Source organism: Jaculus jaculus, chromosome 7 (genome assembly GCF_020740685.1).
Source record: "Jaculus jaculus isolate mJacJac1 chromosome 7, mJacJac1.mat.Y.cur, whole genome shotgun sequence".
Lineage (NCBI taxonomy): Eukaryota > Metazoa > Chordata > Mammalia > Rodentia > Dipodidae > Jaculus > Jaculus jaculus.
Window position 1 is genome coordinate 71,358,231 of NC_059108.1, and position 17,512 is coordinate 71,375,742.

The 17,512-nt window shown below is 46.6% G+C and overlaps 2 protein-coding genes across 2 annotated transcripts; one reads left to right on the forward strand and one right to left on the reverse strand.

Moving 5' to 3' along the window:
* The first annotated feature begins 58 nt into the window (after window positions 1-58).
* Window positions 59-9,843, forward strand: Nop9 (NOP9 nucleolar protein). The gene is made up of 10 exons (XM_045154644.1): window positions 59-281; window positions 462-908; window positions 2,521-2,631; window positions 3,953-4,094; window positions 4,219-4,411; window positions 5,860-6,000; window positions 6,705-6,830; window positions 7,013-7,249; window positions 7,666-7,771; window positions 7,926-9,843. The coding sequence occupies exons 1-10, from the start codon at window positions 59-61 to the stop codon at window positions 8,081-8,083; spliced, it is 1,884 nt and encodes a 627-aa protein (XP_045010579.1). The 3' UTR covers window positions 8,084-9,843.
* On the reverse strand, window positions 8,339-10,613 carry Cideb (cell death inducing DFFA like effector b). Its single transcript, XM_004661834.2, has 6 exons — window positions 10,442-10,613; window positions 10,053-10,197; window positions 9,367-9,513; window positions 8,981-9,171; window positions 8,626-8,805; window positions 8,339-8,545 (listed from the first exon to the last, which is right to left on the reverse strand). The coding sequence occupies exons 1-5, from the start codon at window positions 10,480-10,482 to the stop codon at window positions 8,670-8,672; spliced, it is 660 nt and encodes a 219-aa protein (XP_004661891.1). The 5' UTR covers window positions 10,483-10,613; the 3' UTR covers window positions 8,339-8,545; window positions 8,626-8,669.
* Between the last annotated feature and the right edge of the window lie 6,899 nt (window positions 10,614-17,512).

Here is a 17,512-nt window from a genome sequence, read left to right on the forward strand (position 1 = left end):
GTCGGAGCTCCTCGGGCCTGAGTCCCGCCGCCCGGCTCCGGGAGGCTCGGAGGCACGCATGGGGCTGGGCGCGCGCTCTCCTCGGCGGGCCGGGCGCCACGTCCGGGCCGGCGGCAGGCGGGGGCGCGCGGGCCGGGGCTCGGGGCGCCCGCCGCCGCCCCCGCGCCAGCCTCGCGAGCGGCCTGCCGACGCTCCCGCGCGCCTGAGCCCCGAGGCGCTGGGCTATTTCCGACGCGCGCTGTCCGCGCTGAGGGAGGCGCCGGAGGCTGGGGAAGAACGAGGTAGGGAGCGACTGAAGGGTGGCGCGAGCCGCGGAAACCCAGGCCAGGAAACTTTCCGGAGTCCTCAGGGGGTGGGGACTTAGTTTTATTATTTTGTCCCTCGGCTCCTTGGTTAAGTGATGGGACATAACCGTGTTCTTTTCTCGGTCGCATTAGACATTTCTTTCCTCGTTTTTCCAGAGTTGATGGTGCACAATATTTTGAAGGAAGTGGAGTCTCAAGCTCTAGCTTTGGCCACCAACAGGACTGGCAGTGAAATGCTACAGGAGTTGTTGGAGTTCAGTCCTTCGAAATCGCTATGCCGAGTATGGGCTGCTCTGCGCTCCGACTTGCGCTCCGTGGCCTGTCATCGATGTGGGGTGCATGTATTGCAAAGTGCTTTGCTGCAGTTGCCTCGATTGCTGGGAAGTCCTGCAGAGGAGGAGGAGGAAGAAGAAGATGGGAAGGATGGTCCCTCCGAGACCGTGGAGGAGCTAGTCCTGGGACTAGCTTCTGAACTGTGTGGTGATTTTCTTTTCTACTGTGGAAACACACATGGTAGCTTCGTGGTCAGAACTCTGTTGCAGGTGTTAGGAGGGACACTTCTGGAGTCTGAGAAAGCCAGGCCTCGTGGCTCCCAATCATTTGGTAAGTATTTCAAGAAGGATGTGGCTCTACTGAAGGAGAGTTTACGACGTTCAGAAGAGTAAATCATTTTATTTATTGGGGGGGGGGCGGCGGGAAGATGGAGAATGGATGCTCCAGTGCCTCCAGCCACTGCAAACGAACTCCAGATGCATGCGCCAGCCACCTTGCGCATCTAGCTTATGTGGATACCGGGGAGTCGGACCTGGGTCCTTAGGCTTCGAAGGCAAGCACCTTAACCATTAAGTCATCTCTCCAGCCCCAAAAGAATAAATTTTCATGGTGTAGTTTGGCCTTCAGGAATTAATTTTAAAAAGTGGTGCAGGGCTTAGAAGGCCAAAGATTAATGTTTGCAGACATCCAGAGGTAAGGATGCACATGTGTTTAGGAGACAGCTCTTAGCTTGTGGCGCAGGAAGGGTCCAGAAGGAGGAGGGGGAAAGAAGGTGGGAGAAGAAATATTTACTTAAACCAATGAATTTCAAACTTTTGCACTTGATTTAAACCAAAAGGCTGAGAAACAATGAACTTAATTTCCATCCCTCCCCCAAGGTAGTGTCTCACTGTAGCTCAGGCTGACCTGGAATTCACTATGTTGTCTCAGGGTGGCCTCAAACTCACGGCCATCTTCCAAACTCTGCCTCCTAAGTGCTGGGCCTAAAGGCCCCAGCATGCCCGGCTCAAACTTTGTAATTTTAATGTAGGGGAAGCTGGCCTCCAACCTCATTGCCTGTCAGAGCCTGGCCTTGGATGCTTTATCCTTCTGCCTCTGCCTCCAAAGTAGATGTGCGCTTGTGTCACCATGCCTGGTTATTTATTTAGTATTTAATTTTGAGACACCGTCTTATGTAGCCCCAGCTGGCCTGGGACTAATTTAACTCATGCTGGCCTCAAACTCACTACATATCTTTCTGCTTCAGTTTTTCAAATGCTGTAAGGTGTGTGTCATGTCACCGGACAAAGTCTCACTCAGTCTGTTTATGTATTCATATACACATGTTGGACTCAAGCAAAAGTTCAGGAAATAACATCTTTACTATATGCAGCCCACTTAGACATTTTCTTTTGTTTTTAATTCTCTATTTCTCTAAAAATATGCTAATTGAGACCACTAACTTAATTTCATGATGTAGTTACAGGATGTGACCTGTATTTTGAAAAGCACTGGAAAATAAGGCTAGAGAGTATAATGAACTCTGATTTTGGAATACCTTAAATACTTGACTGAAGAATTTGAAGTATCTTCTGTGAACCATAGGAGAGCTTGTTGAAGTAGAAAAATTGAGACAAGTGGCCGGGTGTGGTGGTGCATGTTTTTAATCCCAGCACTTGGGAGCCAGAGGTAGGAGGATTACCGAGAGTTTGAGGCCACCTTGAGACTACATAGTGAATTCCAGATCACCCTGAGCTAGAGTGAAAGAGACCCTACCTTGATAAATTTAAAAAAAAAAAAAAAAAAGGTAAATGTCATCTTGGGTTAGTCATCCATAAGAGACATTCAGTTGTATCCTATCCCTTCTGTATCTCTGAGCTGAACGCTTATTCATATAGTGAGTTTTCCTTTCTAGTGGTAGTTTGTAATTTCACTGCTGCTCATATTCTTGATCTTCCTTTAGAAGCACAAAGAGCCACAGCTCGGGAATGTAAGCCAACTGATTTTGAGGTCCCTGAATCCTTCTTGAATTGTATTCAGGACTTGAGCTCCTGTTTTCTAAAGAACATTGCTGGTAAGGAGGAGAAGTAGAAGGAGGGTGTAGGATATACTTTTCTGGAGATTTCCACTAACTAGGGCCCTTACATTAAGTCTTAGCCCTTTTCTCACTTCTGTCTGGATCATTGTCAAAGCATTGTATATGGCTTAAAAAAAATTGTATGACTGTGTGTGTAGGGTATGCATGGTGTGGTGTGGTATATGAATTTGTGTATGTGTGTAGGGTGTGTGTGTGTGTGTGTGTGTGTGTGTGTGGAGGCCAGAAGAGAATGCTTGGTATCCTCTGTTGCTCATCCATTTACTTCCTTAAGATAGGTTCTCTTCTCCTTAACCTGGCACTGCTGATTCCTGCCCCTCCTCCCTGAGTGAGCCCTGGTGATTCTCTGGTCTCCACCCCTGTGGACTGGGGTTACAGATGTGTGTGATCACATCCAGCTTTTTATGTGGGTTCTTGGGAGTCAAACTCAGATGATTTCACGACCCCATGCTTAAGCATCAAGTGCTTTTTTTTTTTTTTTAAATTTATTTATTTGCGAGCAGAGAGAGAGATAGAGAGAAGAGAGACAGACAGAGAGAGAATGGGCACGACAGGGCCTCTAGCCACTGCAAACGAACTCCAGACGCATGTGCCCCTTGTGCATCTGGCTTACGTGGGTCGTGGGGAATTGAACCTGGTTCCTTTGGCTTCACAGGCAAATGCCTTAACCTCTAAGCCCTCTCCAGCCCAAGTGCTTTTTTTTTAAAAAAATTATTTATTTGAGAGCAACAGACAGAGAAAGAGGCAGAAAAAGAGAGAGAGAGAAAGAGAGAGAATGGTGCACCAGGACCTCCAGTCACTGCAAACAAACTGCAGATGCACGAGCCTCGACCCAGGGTCCTTAGGCTTCATAGGCAAGCACTTAATGCTAAGCCATCTCTCCAGCCCCAGCGAGTGCTCTTACCTGTGCAGTCATCTCCGATGTTTGCATAACTTTGTGCATCTGGCTTTATGTGGATACTGGGGAATCGGACCTGGGTCACTAGGCTTTGCAGGCAAGTGCCTTAATCGCTGAGCCATCTTTCCAGCCCCTATATGGATATTTTTGTATACATAGTTCTCCTTTTTACTTAAGATTTGAGGTTGTGCCAGGTGTGGTGGCACATGCCTTTAATCCCAGCACTGAGGAGGCAGAGGTAGGAGGATTATGGTGAGTTTAAGGCCACCCTGAGACTACATAGTAAATTCCAGGTTAGCCTAGACCAGAGTGAGACCCTACTCGAAAAAACAAAAACAAAATTTGAGATTGTGCAGGTTTTCAGGTTTAGGACGAGCTGTTATTTCTGACTTCTCTCCACAGTGTTTATCACTGACAAGATCTCCAGCTTCTGTCTTCAAGTGGCCTTACAGGTGTTACACCACAAACTGCCTCAATTTTGTGCGCATCTCTGTAGTGCTGTGATTGGTTACCTGAGTACTTGCAATTCGTCAGCAGATGGCAGGTATGATCAGGGCTTTGAATCTGACCGTAGTTGGTGGGGCTGTGTGAAATGAGATGATTTACTACAACTGTGTTTTGGATGAAGTTCAGTTAGAATTTGCTGATCTCATTCTTCTCATCTCCAGTCCTCTACTACTATTTCTGCGGGATCAGACGAGCTCCAGACTCTTGGAACAAGTGCTGCTGGTATTGGAGCCCCCAAGGCTCCAATGCCTGTTTGAGGATCACTTCCAGGGTCAGCTGCAGACCTTGGCTGCACATCCCATTGCTAATTTCCCTTTGCAGCGCTTATTGAATGCAATCACTACCCCTGAGCTGGTGAGTTGGCAACCTGGCCTGGGTCTCCTTCTGCTATTTTGTTCATTGGGCCTTACTTTATTGTGTGCCTGTCTCCATATATCTGACAGTGTGCTGCCCATTGCTCCCCTTGTAAAGCTATTCCTTAGAGTTTTCTAGAGCTTAGGGTGAAGGTGCCCTTCTCCCAGAGATCTATTTTGGCTTTTCAGGAGTGACTGCCAGCAGGAGACTGGCTTAATTTGTTTGCAGCTTGAAGTTCGATGGCTCACCCAGATTCTGGACGCTTGCTCTAAATTCGTGTGAACACTAAAGTCATTGCCATAGCTTCTGTTTCCTTTGGCTGCTTAATACTGAGGTTGCCTTGACTGTAGTCTCTTGGATTGAGATTTTGAGTGGAAGGATAGGTTTAGTTAATTACAATTTTCCATCTTCTACAGAAGGGCTACTTAATCTCCTCTTTCTGTGGGGTGAGACCTCTACCACTTTTCTCTTGTTCTGGAGCTTCCCAGCCCAATCAAGTCCTGCTATCAGCACTGTTATTTATTTAGCTAAAAAAAAGAAAAAAAAGAAAAAAATATATTTGCAAGCAGAGAAAGGTAACAAAGAGACAGAGAGAATGGGTGTGCTAGGGCCTCCAGTTGCTGCAAACACACTCCAAGTGTATATATGCCACCTTTTTGGGCATCTGGCTCTATGTAGGTACTAGGGAATCAAACTTAGGACCTTAGGCTTTGTAGGCAAGTACCTCAACTGCTAAGCCATCTCTCCAGCCTTAGCAATGCTATTTTATTTTTCATTTGGGAGGGGGTGTGGACAGAGAAGACAGAGAGATAGAGAATTGGTGTGCCAGGGCCTCAGCCACTGAAATTAAATTCCAGACGCTTACAACACCTAGTGGGCATTGCTCTTGCCTCACTTTTGTGCATCTGGCTTACTTGGGATCTGGAGAATCAAACATGGGTTTGCAGGCAATTGCCTTAACCACTAAACCATCTCTCCAGCATTTTTTCTTTTCTTTTTTTTTTTTTTTTTTTTTGAGGTAGGGTTTTACTGTAGTCCAGGCTGACCTGGAATTCACTATGTAGTCTCAGGGTGGCCTCAAACTCATGGTGATCCTTCTACCTCTGCCTCCTGAGTGCTGGAATTAAAGGCATGCAACGTCATGCCCAGCAAGCCTTTTTTTTTTTTTTTTTTTTTAATCTTTCCAGGTAGGGTCTCGCTACAGCCTGGGCTGACCTGCAATTCACTATGTAGTCTCAGGATGGCCTTGAACTCCTGGAGATTGTCCTACCTCTGCAACCTGAGTGCTGGGATTAAAGGCATGCATTACGATGCCTGGCCAGCAATGTTTTTTTTTTTTTTTTTAAATCTAGCATGTATTGTTTTTCAATAAGAAGATTTTTCTGAGTAAGTTAACAAATAACCATGAATGGAATGCCAAAGATTCTTCAACCCTTGTTTCCCTTTAGCTTTCCCCTGTGTTTGAGGAGCTGAGCCCTGCCCTGGAAGCTATACTGGCTCAGGGCCACACAGGAGTCGTCGTTGCCCTCGTGGAGGCCTGCCGCAGAGTTGGGGTTCATCAAGCCCAGGTCTTACAGCTGTTGTTGGAGGTTAGTGGGCAGTACTTGCAACTTGTTCATGCCGCCAGTCCAATTCTATTTGTTATGATTTATCTAATATAAAGTCAGGTGCCTTTTCCATTAGGCAACCTAGTCCCATGTCTGATCTGGACCCAAGAGGTTTAATGTCAAAAAAGTTCATAGATATAGGTGTAGAGCTGTGGCAGTCTTCCATAATTCTAATATGCTTATGGCAAGGAGGGCGGCAGAGGCAGGAGTTTTTCATGGAAGCTTACAAAGGGAGTGGTGGAACACAGGGTTCATAGATACAGGGAAAAATGAGTCTAAGAACATCCCTGGAATGAAAAGTGTCTCCCAGAACTGAGAGGACTTTAAGTGATAAATCTATATTCACTCCCTGTTGTATGTCTAGAGGCTGGGGATATAACAAGCCAGGTCAGATCCTGCCCTCATGGAGCTTATTTATTTATTTATTTTTTTGAGGTAGAGTTTCACTCTAGTCCAAGCTGACATGGAATTCACTATGTAGTCTCAGGGTGGCCTTGAATTCACAGCGATCTTCCTACTTCTGCCTCCTGGGTGCTGGGATGCACTATCACACCTGGCTGGAGTTTGCTTACTTAGAGAGTTAGGCTTTTAACTTTTCTTGACTGTTTCCTTGTATAGAAAGTCAGTGTTAAGGATGTCATAACTCTCAGAATGAGCATGTTTTGTCTCCTCCCCACCCTCTCCAGGCATTCCATTGTGCAGAGCCCTCATCCCGACAAGTAGCCTGTGTGCCTCTCTTTGCCACTTTGATGGCTTATGAGGTGTACTATGAACTACTGGAGGAGGACGGCGCAGTGCCTGCGGAGCACCAGGTGAGGTAGGGGAGCCAAGCCAGTGACTAATTGGGGGTTAGGCCTCTTAGGGTTTCAGAAGCCCCTTGAATTAAGATGGTGAGATTTCTGATCTCATTCAAATCAAGGTAGCAGTACTTTGGGGGAAAAGTACATCTATCTGGTTGAGTCACCACTTCCTAATTTCCTGTCTCTGCTCCCAGGTGGAAACGGCCTCAGCCAGAGCTCTCGGGGAAGTAACAGTACTTGGGTCTCTACTGCTCCAGCATCTGCTATACTTCTCCAACCCAGGTCTTGTGCTTCGAAGTATGAGTGCCTTGTCAGGACCACAACTTGTAGCTCTGGCCCAGAGCCCTGCTGGCTCTCATGTACTTGATGCCATCCTGACTAGTCCCTCTGTGACACACAAGCAGCGTCGCCGTGTACTGAGGACCCTAAAGGTTAGGCTTCTGCTCCAGTCCCTCCATAGAGATAATGGGCTTCCTCAAGGACTGAACCTCAGAACTGAAGGCACAATATCTATAGTTCCTACATGGCTTTGACTATGCCTCTAATGTCTCCTGGAACTTTATTTCCAGTTTTTTTGTCTTTTTTAAAAAAAATTATTTATTTGAGAGTGACAGACAGAGAAACAGGCAGATAGAGAATGGGTACACCAGGGCCTCCAGCCACTACAAATGAACTCCAGATGCATGCATCACCTTGTGCATCTGGCTTACATGGGTCCCAGGGAGTTGAGCCTTGAACCAGGGTCCTTAGGCTTCACAGGCAAGCGTTTAACCGCTAAGCCATCTCTCCAGCCCTCAGTTTGTTTTTATGTACTTTACTATGATTTACCTTGCTTGTCTCAATGCAGGGACAATATGTGGCTCTGGCCTGTAGCCGCCATGGCAGCCGTGTACTAGATGCCATCTGGAGTGGAGCAGCTTTGGGGGCCCGGAAGGAAATTGCTGCTGAGTTGGGTAAGTATCAGTGACTCTTGTTACTATTTTCCAAACTTTCCCTTCCCCTATCCTAAATACTAGATGGCTGAGCAGATTATGGATGGGTCCTTAATCTATGTAGAATCTATCTTTGATCATGGGTGGCACTAAATATGAGTGGTTCTCTTTGCAGGGGAGCAGAGCCAGGAGCTGATAAAAGATCCTTTTGGCCACCATGTAGCTCGGAATGTGGCCCTGACTACCTTCCTGAAACGACGAGAGGCTTGGGAACAGCAGCAGAGTGCAGTGGCGAAGCGGAGGCGGGCACTGAACTCAATACTTGAAGCCTGAGGCTTTGGGACCTGGGAATGGATGCTGATGGGGAGGGTGAAAGGAAGTACCTGTACCACCCCTTCCTTGTGTGAAATGGAGACAAGAAATCTTACTGGATCAGATGTGACACACACCTGTAATCTCAGCACTCAAGAGGCTGAGGCAGGACTCAAGAATTCAGGGCCATGCTGGCCTATATAGCCTGACGCTCCATTTGTGACCCCCACCAAAGTCAAATTGTAAACATTTCTATTTTTTTTTTTTTTATTGGAAACATTTCTGGTTTTTTCTTTCTTTTTTTTTTTAGAAAGGTCTGAAGCAACAGAGATCTCAAGGTGGGATGAGAGAGGGTTGATCTTGGGGGTAGGAGGAGTTGGTAAGGATGTAGGTGTGGCAGCCATCAAGTAGACTCGGGATGGTGGAGGGCAGGTCTGTAAGTGGAAGGCAGGAAATGTGCTGCATTCTTCAGGAGGAGACCGGCTAGAGGAGAAAGGCAGGTGAGTGTGTAGGTTGCATTGTATGCAGGTTCCAAATCGTGGTGCTTTGGTCACAGCCCTCACATGTCTCTTGGAGCGAGTCTGGCACAGAAGCTTGGAGCTCTTTCTCAGTAGGAATGGAGGCCACTCTGCTGCTGCTGCCATTGCTCAGTCCCAACTACTATGTGGCGAAGAGTAGAGGAAATTCCTAGCAACATGTGACCCAGACCTTGCAGCAGTGAGGAGGTCCAGCGAAGGACCTCCCTGAAAGGCAGAACAAGGGGAAATCAGATGATTAGGGTACCCCAAGAGGACGCCCTGAGTTAGATTCAGGGGAGGGGTTAACAAGGGAGCACATTGAAATAATTGGGTATGGGAGATGGAATTTGGGAGACGATCCAACTTTTAAGGATGGGGTTGATGACATGTCATTTCTGACCTGAGGACTTTCTTGGGGCCAACTCCTTGGAAGTCACAACTCATGGAGTAGAGCCCGTAGAATGTGGCCTTGATGTTCAAGCTGCCAAAGAGGTCTCGAGGGTTTTGCTTATACACGTCAAAGGTGATGCGGGCGATGTCCTTGCTGTGCTTTGGCTTCTTTCGGCCCAGGCCATATGACAGCATCCCACTCTGTAGGGCACCTCCATCATTGCAGTGGCCCCTGACACCACTGACCCGATGAGGTCGGATCAGCCCCTCCTCCCTTGTATTTGATGTTCTTGAAGATTCCACAGATCTCCCAGTGCCTCTGCTCCCAAGATCATATAGAAGCTTGCAGAAACTAGAAAGGACTGTTACCTTAGGCAGCCTCTACACAGGCCTTACCCTGGGGTTCCAGCTCTGTCCCTGCTCCAGCACCATCAAGCATGTGTCGTCCTCCAACAGCTGGAAGAAGTCCTCAGTCTCCACAGCAGTCCCGTCCTCCTCCAGGACCAGCGTTAGCACTCCACTCAGCAGCAAGGTCTCCAGTGCCTGCCCAGCAGCAAGAAGCAGGAGGGAAGGGGCAGGTCTAACCTATGCCCACCTGCCCTTTAGTTTCACAGTATCACCTATGTGCCTTAGACACTGGTTGATATTCCCAGTTCTATTTCTTGCTCCTGTGCCATTCTTCTATTTTGGAGACACAATCTCACTTTGTAGCTCAGGCTAAACTAGTGATTGCTACATATCCAAGCTGGTTTCAAACTCCCATTAGGGTTGCTGTGAGTTTGAGGCTAGCCTGGTACTAACTAGAGTGAGTTCCAGGTGAACCAGGGCTAGTGAGACCCTACCTTAAAAAAAAAAAGCCCCCAAAGGCAGAAACTCATCCATTTCTACTGCTCTCCCTAGTACCCAGTACTTGAAAAACAACCAGATTTACCTAAATGCAGCAGACCTCACTGAGCTTACTTCCCCACCCCAACCCCCTCTCCTTGACCTCACCTGTTTCAGTTCTATCACACCTAGCTGTCAATATCCTTGTGTCCCTTGGCTGCTCTTGCTTTAGGAACCCAGGAACTGAGCTCGCTCACCTTATCTAGCAGTTCCTGGCGGGTGGCAGCTGTCAAACCCTTCCTGATTGTCCGCTTGTGATCACAGACTCGGAAAGGTCGCTGAGGTGGTGGGGCTGAGTTCCAGATCCTACGGCCAAACTCGGAGCTCGCAGTGGATACTGATCTGGGAGTTGGTTTGGAAGAAAAGGGCACAAGGGTTGGGAGGGTTGGGAAGGGCGTATAGTGGAGGTAGGAGGGTTAGGGTGGGAGGATTCTAGGTTTACAGATTAGCCAATGGAAGACCACGAAAGTGGGAAGGGGGAAGTGAAGGGAGCAGGAAAGGAAGCCAGTCTTAGGGGCTTAATGGTTTTTGCCTTGCCTGCCCATAACCCTCGAGTTGCAGTATAGAAAGGAGAGTTAGTAGTCACCTGAGTAGGCCACCGGGGCTCAAGGCAGAGAGGTACTCCATGGTAGAGGGTAATAGCGATACTTTGCTGATCCGGCTGTGCAATTGGTGTTCTGCAGCAGGAAGGTTATTTTCTGTGACAATGCTGGGATCTTAGCCCTGATGAGGTGGGAGATGAGTCAAGTCTGGACTCTGCCCCTTACCTCCCCCAGGAAAACAGGACAAAGTCCAAGGGGAGCGAAGGAGGAGGGGACTTGTGCTGTGTGGAAATTGGATCTCAGTGAAAGCCATGGGAGCTCCCTTGTGTGTGTCCCTGGAAAGACAATTTGTTGTGAGATTAAAGAGGAAATATTCATGAAAACAAATGATCATAAATGTTGGCGGGGATGTGGAAAAACAGGAACCCTTCTACACTGCTGGTGGGAATGCAATCTGGTCCAGCCATTGTGGAAAACAGTTTGGAGGTTCCTAAAACAGCTAAAGATTGATCTACCATATGACCCAGCTATAGCACTCCTAGGCATATATCCAAAGGACTCATCTCATTTCCTTAGAAGTACGTGCTCAACCATGTTTATTGCTGCTCAATTTATAATAGCTGGGAAATGGAACCAGCCTAGATGTCCCTCAACGGATGAGTGGATAATGAAGATGTGGCACATTTATACAATGGAGTTCTACTCAGCGGTAAAGAAAAATGAAGTTATGAAATTTGCAGAAAAATGGATGGACTTGGAAAGGATTATACTAAGTGAGGTAACCCAGGCCCAGAAAGCCAAGTGCCACATGTTCTCTCTCATATGTGGATCCTAGCTACAGATGATTGGGCTTCTGTGTGAGAAGGAAAATACTTGGTAGCAGAGGCCAGTAAGTTAAAAAGGAGACATAAAGGGAAGAGAAAGGGAGGATGATACTTAATAGGTTGATATTGTATATATGTAAGTACAATGATTGTAATGGGGAGGTAATATGATGGAGAATGTAATTTCAAAGGGGAAAGTGTGGGGATGGGGAGGGAGGGAATTACCATGGGATATTTTTTTATAATCATGGAAAATGTTAATAAAAATTTAAAAATTTAAAAATAAGTTTTATTTTTTAAAAAAGAGGAAATATACAATGGGTGTGGTGCACATCTTTAATCCTGGCACTCAGGGGGCAGAGGTAGAAGGATCTCTGTGAGGCCATCCTGGAACTACTTAGTGAATTCCAGGTTGGCCTGGACTAGAGTGAAGCCCTGCCTGGGGAGGTGGGGGAGTACCTATAGAGACTATGTGAAAGTATGGAGTGCCATGAGGCCGTGTGTAGTATCTTTCCACAGTCTCATGGCTGCATGTCAACAGATTTAGGCTTGGAGATGATGGAAGGATGGACCCTACTTTGTTCCCCTGATAAATATTTTATACATACATACATACATACATACATACATATATATATGTAATTTTCTTTTCATTATTTTTGTGGTAGGGTCTCATTCTCGCCCCAGGCTGACCTGGAATTCATTATTTAGTCTCAGGGTGGTCTTGAACTCACAGCACTCCTCCTACCTCTGCCTCCTGAGTGCTGAGATTAAAGGCAGCGTGTGCCACCATGCCTGGCCCCTGATAACATAACATTTGCCTCCACCTCCCAAATGCTGGTATTACAGGTCTGTACTGCACACCTAGCTACTGATGTTTTATCTGTGGAGAGAAATTTCTGGTTCCCAGTCTCAGAGAAGCTGCATTACATGTGACCTACACTGTTGTGTTGTCTCCTCTTGGAAAAGATATAATCAGCAGCTTTTGAGAAAGGTTGAATGGCAGGTGCCAATTTAGGATGGCAGGGGAGAGTTGGAGCTTGGGCCAGGCTTGAAGAAAATGAGAAGTGGGCCAAAGGATCTTGGGAACAGTGTGAGAAGAGGATGGATCCTGTCTGGGATCCTGGCCTTCCTGTGGAAAGGAGTTGGCTTAATATTTTTCTGGTTTCATTCCCCAGAATCACTGGCTTCTGTGACCATGGAGTTGTCATTCACCTTGATTACCTCTTTCAGTTTGTTAGTTAATGGACATGAAGGATATGTGACTCCAGCTCTGAGTTTACTCCATTGAATGATGGGAAGAACTGTCCTTTGTATCCAGACTTTAGGGTGTTTTATTTTGTTGCTGTTGTTTTTTGGTTTTTCAAGGTAGGGTCTCACTTTAGCTCTGGCTGACCTGGAATTAACTCTGTATTCTCAGTTTTGTTTTTTTTTCTTTTCTTTTTTAAGCTAGGTCTTATTGTAGCTCACTTTGTACTTCCAGGCTGGCCTCAAGCTCACAGCGATACTCCTACTTCTGCCTCCCAAGTGTTGGTATGTAAAGGAGAGCACCACCATACTTGGCAGTACTTCAGTGTTTTTTTCTTTTTTAAAAAATACTTTAGGGCTGGAGAGATGACTTAGCAGTTAAGTGCTTGCCTGTGAAGCCTAAGAACCCCGGTTCAAGGCTCCATTCCTCTGGACCCACGTTAGCCAGATGCACAAGAGGGCGCTCGCGTCTGGAGTTTGTTTGCAGTGGCTGGAGGCCCTGGCGCGCCCATTCTCTCTCTCTATCTGCCTCTTTCTCTCTCTGTCACTCTCAACTAAATAAAAATGATTAAAAAATTATAAAAAATACTTTATTTATTTGAAAGAGAAAGAGGGAAAATGGGCCTGCTAGGGTCTTTAGCCACTGCAAATGAACCCCAGACGTATGTTGCACCCTGTGCATCTGGCTTTACGTGGGTACTGGGGAATTGAAGCTGGGTCCTTAGGCTTTGCTGGCAAATACCTTAACTGCTAAGCTGTCTCTCCAGCTCTAGTACTTAATTTTTTGTTTGTTTGTTTGTTTTGTTTTGTTTTTTGGTTTTTTGAGGTAGGGTTTTGCTCTAGTCCAGGCTGACTTGGATATCACTATGTGGTCTCAGGGTGGCCTTGAACTCCTACCTCTGTTTCCCAAGTGCAGGGATTGAAGGCGTGTGCCACCACGCCCAGCTCTAGTTTTTAATACATTTATTTATTTGTGTGCGTGTATGGGCTTGTGTGCAGAGGTTAGAGTTGTCTGTGCCCCCCCTTCTTTTTTTTGAAAAATATTTATTTGGCAAAGAGAGAGAGAGAATGGGCATGCCAGGGCCTCTAGCCACTGCAAACAAACTGCACACACGTGTGCCCCCTTGTGCATCTGCTAACGTGGCTCTTGGGGACTTGAACCTGGTTCCTTTGGCTTTGCAGACAAACACCTTAAGCACTAAGCCATCTCTCCAGCCCAGCTTCCCCTTCTTTGAGACAGGGTCTCTTGTCATAGTAAATGAGTTTACTCTTAAACAGCTTTACATGAGTGCTAGGGAATTGAATCCTGGATGGCAGGCTATACAAGCAAGCACCTTTGACTATTGAACCATCTCTCCAGCCCAGACTTAGTTTTTTTTTTTTTTTTTTTTTTTGAGGTAGGGTCTCACTCTAGCCCAGGCTGACCTGGAATTCACTCTGTAGTCTCAGGGTGGCCTTAAATTCACAACAATCCTCCTGCCTCTGCCTCCTGAGTGCTGGGATTAAAGGGATGTGCCACCACACCCAAGAAGTTCATGGAATGGGCATGCCAGGGCCTCTAGCCACTGCAAATGAACTCCAGACACATGCGTCACCATGTGCATCTGGGACCTGGAGAATCGAACCAGGGTCCTTAGGCTTTGTAGGCATGCGCCTTAACTGCTAAGCCATCTCTCCATCCCATTTTTCTTTCTTTTTATTTAAAGTTTTGTTTATTTGCAACACAGAGAGAAAGACAGTGAGTATATATGGATGCACCTGGGTGGGCCTCTTGATGCATCTGGCTTTACTTGGATACTATGGCACTGAACTCAGCTGGTAGTGAAGGAGAGATAGAAGAAAGCTAGTTCTTTTTAAGGCAGTTTCAGTTGGAAGAGAGGCCAAGAGAGAACCGATGGCGTCCTTGGCATGAATGTCTGATTGAGACTCATTTATAGCAGTTGCAGGCCTTCCCACCCCAGCATGCTACCTAAATAGGTGGCTTTCACTACTCAGGTGGGCTGGCCCTGGAGCCCGCCCCTTTGAATCTACAATCCAATCAGGTCTTCCCCTGTATATACCTGAATACATTTTCAATACACTGTGTTAGGCTGTTCTCAGCTTTCCTTCGATGTCTGCTTGGATACATGTGAGTGGCTTCTCCTCTCACCCAGCCTGGCTGGGGTGGGGGTTGGCGAGCAGAATACTGCTTCTTGGTCTGGGTAGTTTTTTGGCTTGCTTCTGCTTTATACTATGGGGTAACTTCTCATTTCAATTACAATTATTCAATTCATGTATGATTTTCCTCTGATCTCTGAATCTACCACATGTGTATTACCCTTACACTCTAGATCTAGCATGTGGGTGCTTTCTTGAACTCTAGGCCTGTTACCTGTGTAATTTCTCCAAACTTGGGGCAATTATGGGTGCAACTCTCTTTACCACCCATTTCTGACTGCCTGGTACTCTCTCCTATTCTCAAATCACCACTGCTTTTAACTTTCTTCCATGGGGAAGCTCAAAATGGATGCTGTACCTTCCACACATTATTCTTCTAAATCTCTACACAGGTCTTATCTCCCACATGCTCATGGCTCTGGTCTCCCTTCTTCCCTAAAGACCTCCACTTCTCATGGGCCACTGCTGTGCCTTCCACAGGAATGTGTGTCTCTTACCTTCTGAGTGCTCGTGACTGCTCTAGGCCTTCCTCCTAGATCCCAATTTCCCTTAATAAACCCTGTGATTCCTTCCTACATAAACTTAAGAATTCATAATTTATCCTTCTTGAGCCTATTTTTATGAATTCTTTGTTGAAAGTAGGACAGGACCCAAAATTGGGATTCATAAATTGAACCCCAAATCCTGCATCAACAGGCTTTGCAAACAAGCAAGCACCTTTAACCACTGAGTCCTCTCCCCAGCCCTCAACTCTTTGTTGATATTTTCAAGATAGAAATTCTTCAAGATAGAATCTTACTCTAGTCCAGGTTGACCTGGCACTCACTCTGTAGTCCAGGCTGGCCTCAAATTCACAGCAATCCTATCCCTGCTGGAATGGGTCTGGGGTCACTCAGAGATTCACCAGTCCGACACAAATATGACAATAAACAGAGGCATTTATTTCTGGCCAGGACTACACTTTGAGCCAGGAACTCGACAGTGCAGCCCCCAATTACATCTGGTCAGGGTTTATGAGGACAAATTGATAAACAAGTCTATGAGATAACAGTCACAAGCCTAGTTACAAAGGCAAAGAAAAAAAAAGTTAGCTGTTATCTCATTCAAGCAGATGGCCTGGTATGATAACATTTGCAAGGTACCACATCCTGCATACCACAGGTAGCATTTCTTTATAACATTTCCTTATCCATCACATCTGCCTCCTGAGTGAGTTGTGAGCTGTGAGTTGGAGGCCAGCCTGGGATTACAGGGTGAGTTCCAGGATAGCCAGGCTACAGTGAGACCCTCCCTCAAAAAAAGAAGGGGAGGGCTGGAGAGATGGCTTAGCGGTTAAGTGCTTGCCTGTGAAGCCTAAGGACCCCGGTTCGAGGCTCGGTTCCCCAGGTCCCATGTTAGCCAGATGCACAAGGGGGCACACGCGTCTGGAGTTTGTTTGCAGAGGCTGGAAGCCCTGGCACGCCCATTCTCTCTCTCCCTCCATCTGTCTTTCTCTCTGTGTCTGTCGCTCTCAAATAAATAAATAAAAAATTTTTAAAAAAAAAGAAGGGGAAAAAAACCCACAACAGATATCTATACACTTATGTAGGTTATGGAATGGCTACAAAGGGTTAAAGAGTAAAAGACCAGAGAGGCCGGAAAACTAATAGAGATGCAGATAGTCTCCTTGGGGATGGAGTAGCATAAGGTACCCTGATGGGGGGGGGTACAGCTGGTGGTGCTGCTGCCTCCTGGCTGTTGCCCTGTCAGAGGTTCCACTCGGAGCTGCAGAAATACTAGACGTGGAGGCTGCAGCTGCAAAGGAAAGGACCAGGTCTGGGAAGATGGACTGTAGGTCGTGAAGGGCAGACAGACAAATGGCTATTCAAGTAGGCTACTTCAACAGCAAGAATACAGCTGAGCTCAACCACCTGGGACAGTTGGGAGTTCTTTACCAGTTGGTCCTTGAAACATACACACACACACTGCCATCACAGTGTTAGATGTCTACCTCTTTATGGAGCCCAAGTGAGGGAGTTTCATTCTTTCCTTACTCTAGCGTAGCCAGTAAGTACTTGGGCCTGGTTTTCCTGATTTGATTTTAATATACCCATGTGCTCCTAGTTCCAATGCATCTGATAAATGTATAGGGTGATACCTTTTCTATTCCCAGGAATAAGTCATTAGTCTGTGTAGCGTGGGTGGAGCTAGATAGATGGTATTATCATGTACCCATTCAAGGGCAGCCATCCTCCATCAAAATAGTCACATTTGCCAGGTAAGGTGGTGCAGAGGTAGGATCGCCATAAGTTTGAGGCCAGCCTGAGACTACAGACTGAATTCCAGGTTAGCCTGGGCTAGAGTGAGACCCTGCCTTGGAAAAACAAGACAAAACAAATAGTCAAATACTATTTGTAAAGTGTAATCTTTGGGCAATAGCCTGTACAACCTGATCTCAACAGTCCCTCACTTCCCCAGCTTTCTTTCTGTGCCTTCACAGCTCTGCCCCAGCCAGCTAGCTGTGTTTCCCTAGCAGCCTGAGCACAAAATACAGCCGTGAACATCATCAGCACTGTTAAAGTTCTTGCCCCAAACACTTAAACTATGGGCCTTGAACTCACAGCAATCTCCCTGTCTCAGCCTCCAGAGTACTGGGAGTTACATGTGTGTGTCACTATGTGTGTCTAGTACTTTTTTCTTTTCTTTTTTTCTTAAGGTAGGGTCTCATACCTCTGCCTTCCAAGTGCTGGGATTAAAGGTATGTACCACCACAGCCAACTAGTGCTTTTTTTTTGAATCCTAGCTGATTCCATTTTGGGTGATTTGGGGCATACCCTTGCAAGAACTCTTTTGCCATTCCACTGCTTTGAGGGTGACTTCAACTGTGAGCTTGGCCCACATAATCAG

What these genes read in the sequence shown, in the direction of transcription:
- Nop9 (XM_045154644.1), top strand. Translation starts at nt 59, where the DNA reads ATGGGGCTGGGCGCGCGCTCTCCTCGGCGGGCCGGGCGCCACGTCCGG. An exon ending in CAATCACTACCCCTGAGCTG is followed by an intron (nt 4,412 to 5,859) that starts GTGAGTTGGCAA and finishes GTTTCCCTTTAG; the next exon opens with CTTTCCCCTGTGTTTGAGGA. An exon ending in TCTTACAGCTGTTGTTGGAG is followed by an intron (nt 6,001 to 6,704) that starts GTTAGTGGGCAG and finishes CACCCTCTCCAG; the next exon opens with GCATTCCATTGTGCAGAGCC.
- Cideb (XM_004661834.2), bottom strand. Translation starts at nt 10,482, where the DNA reads ATGGAGTACCTCTCTGCCTTGAGCCCCGGTGGCCTACTCAG. An exon ending in GACAGAGCTGGAACCCCAGG is followed by an intron (nt 9,172 to 9,366) that starts GTAAGGCCTGTG and finishes GGTGCCCTACAG; the next exon opens with AGTGGGATGCTGTCATATGG. An exon ending in GGCCCCAAGAAAGTCCTCAG is followed by an intron (nt 8,806 to 8,980) that starts GTCAGAAATGAC and finishes TCTGCCTTTCAG; the next exon opens with GGAGGTCCTTCGCTGGACCT.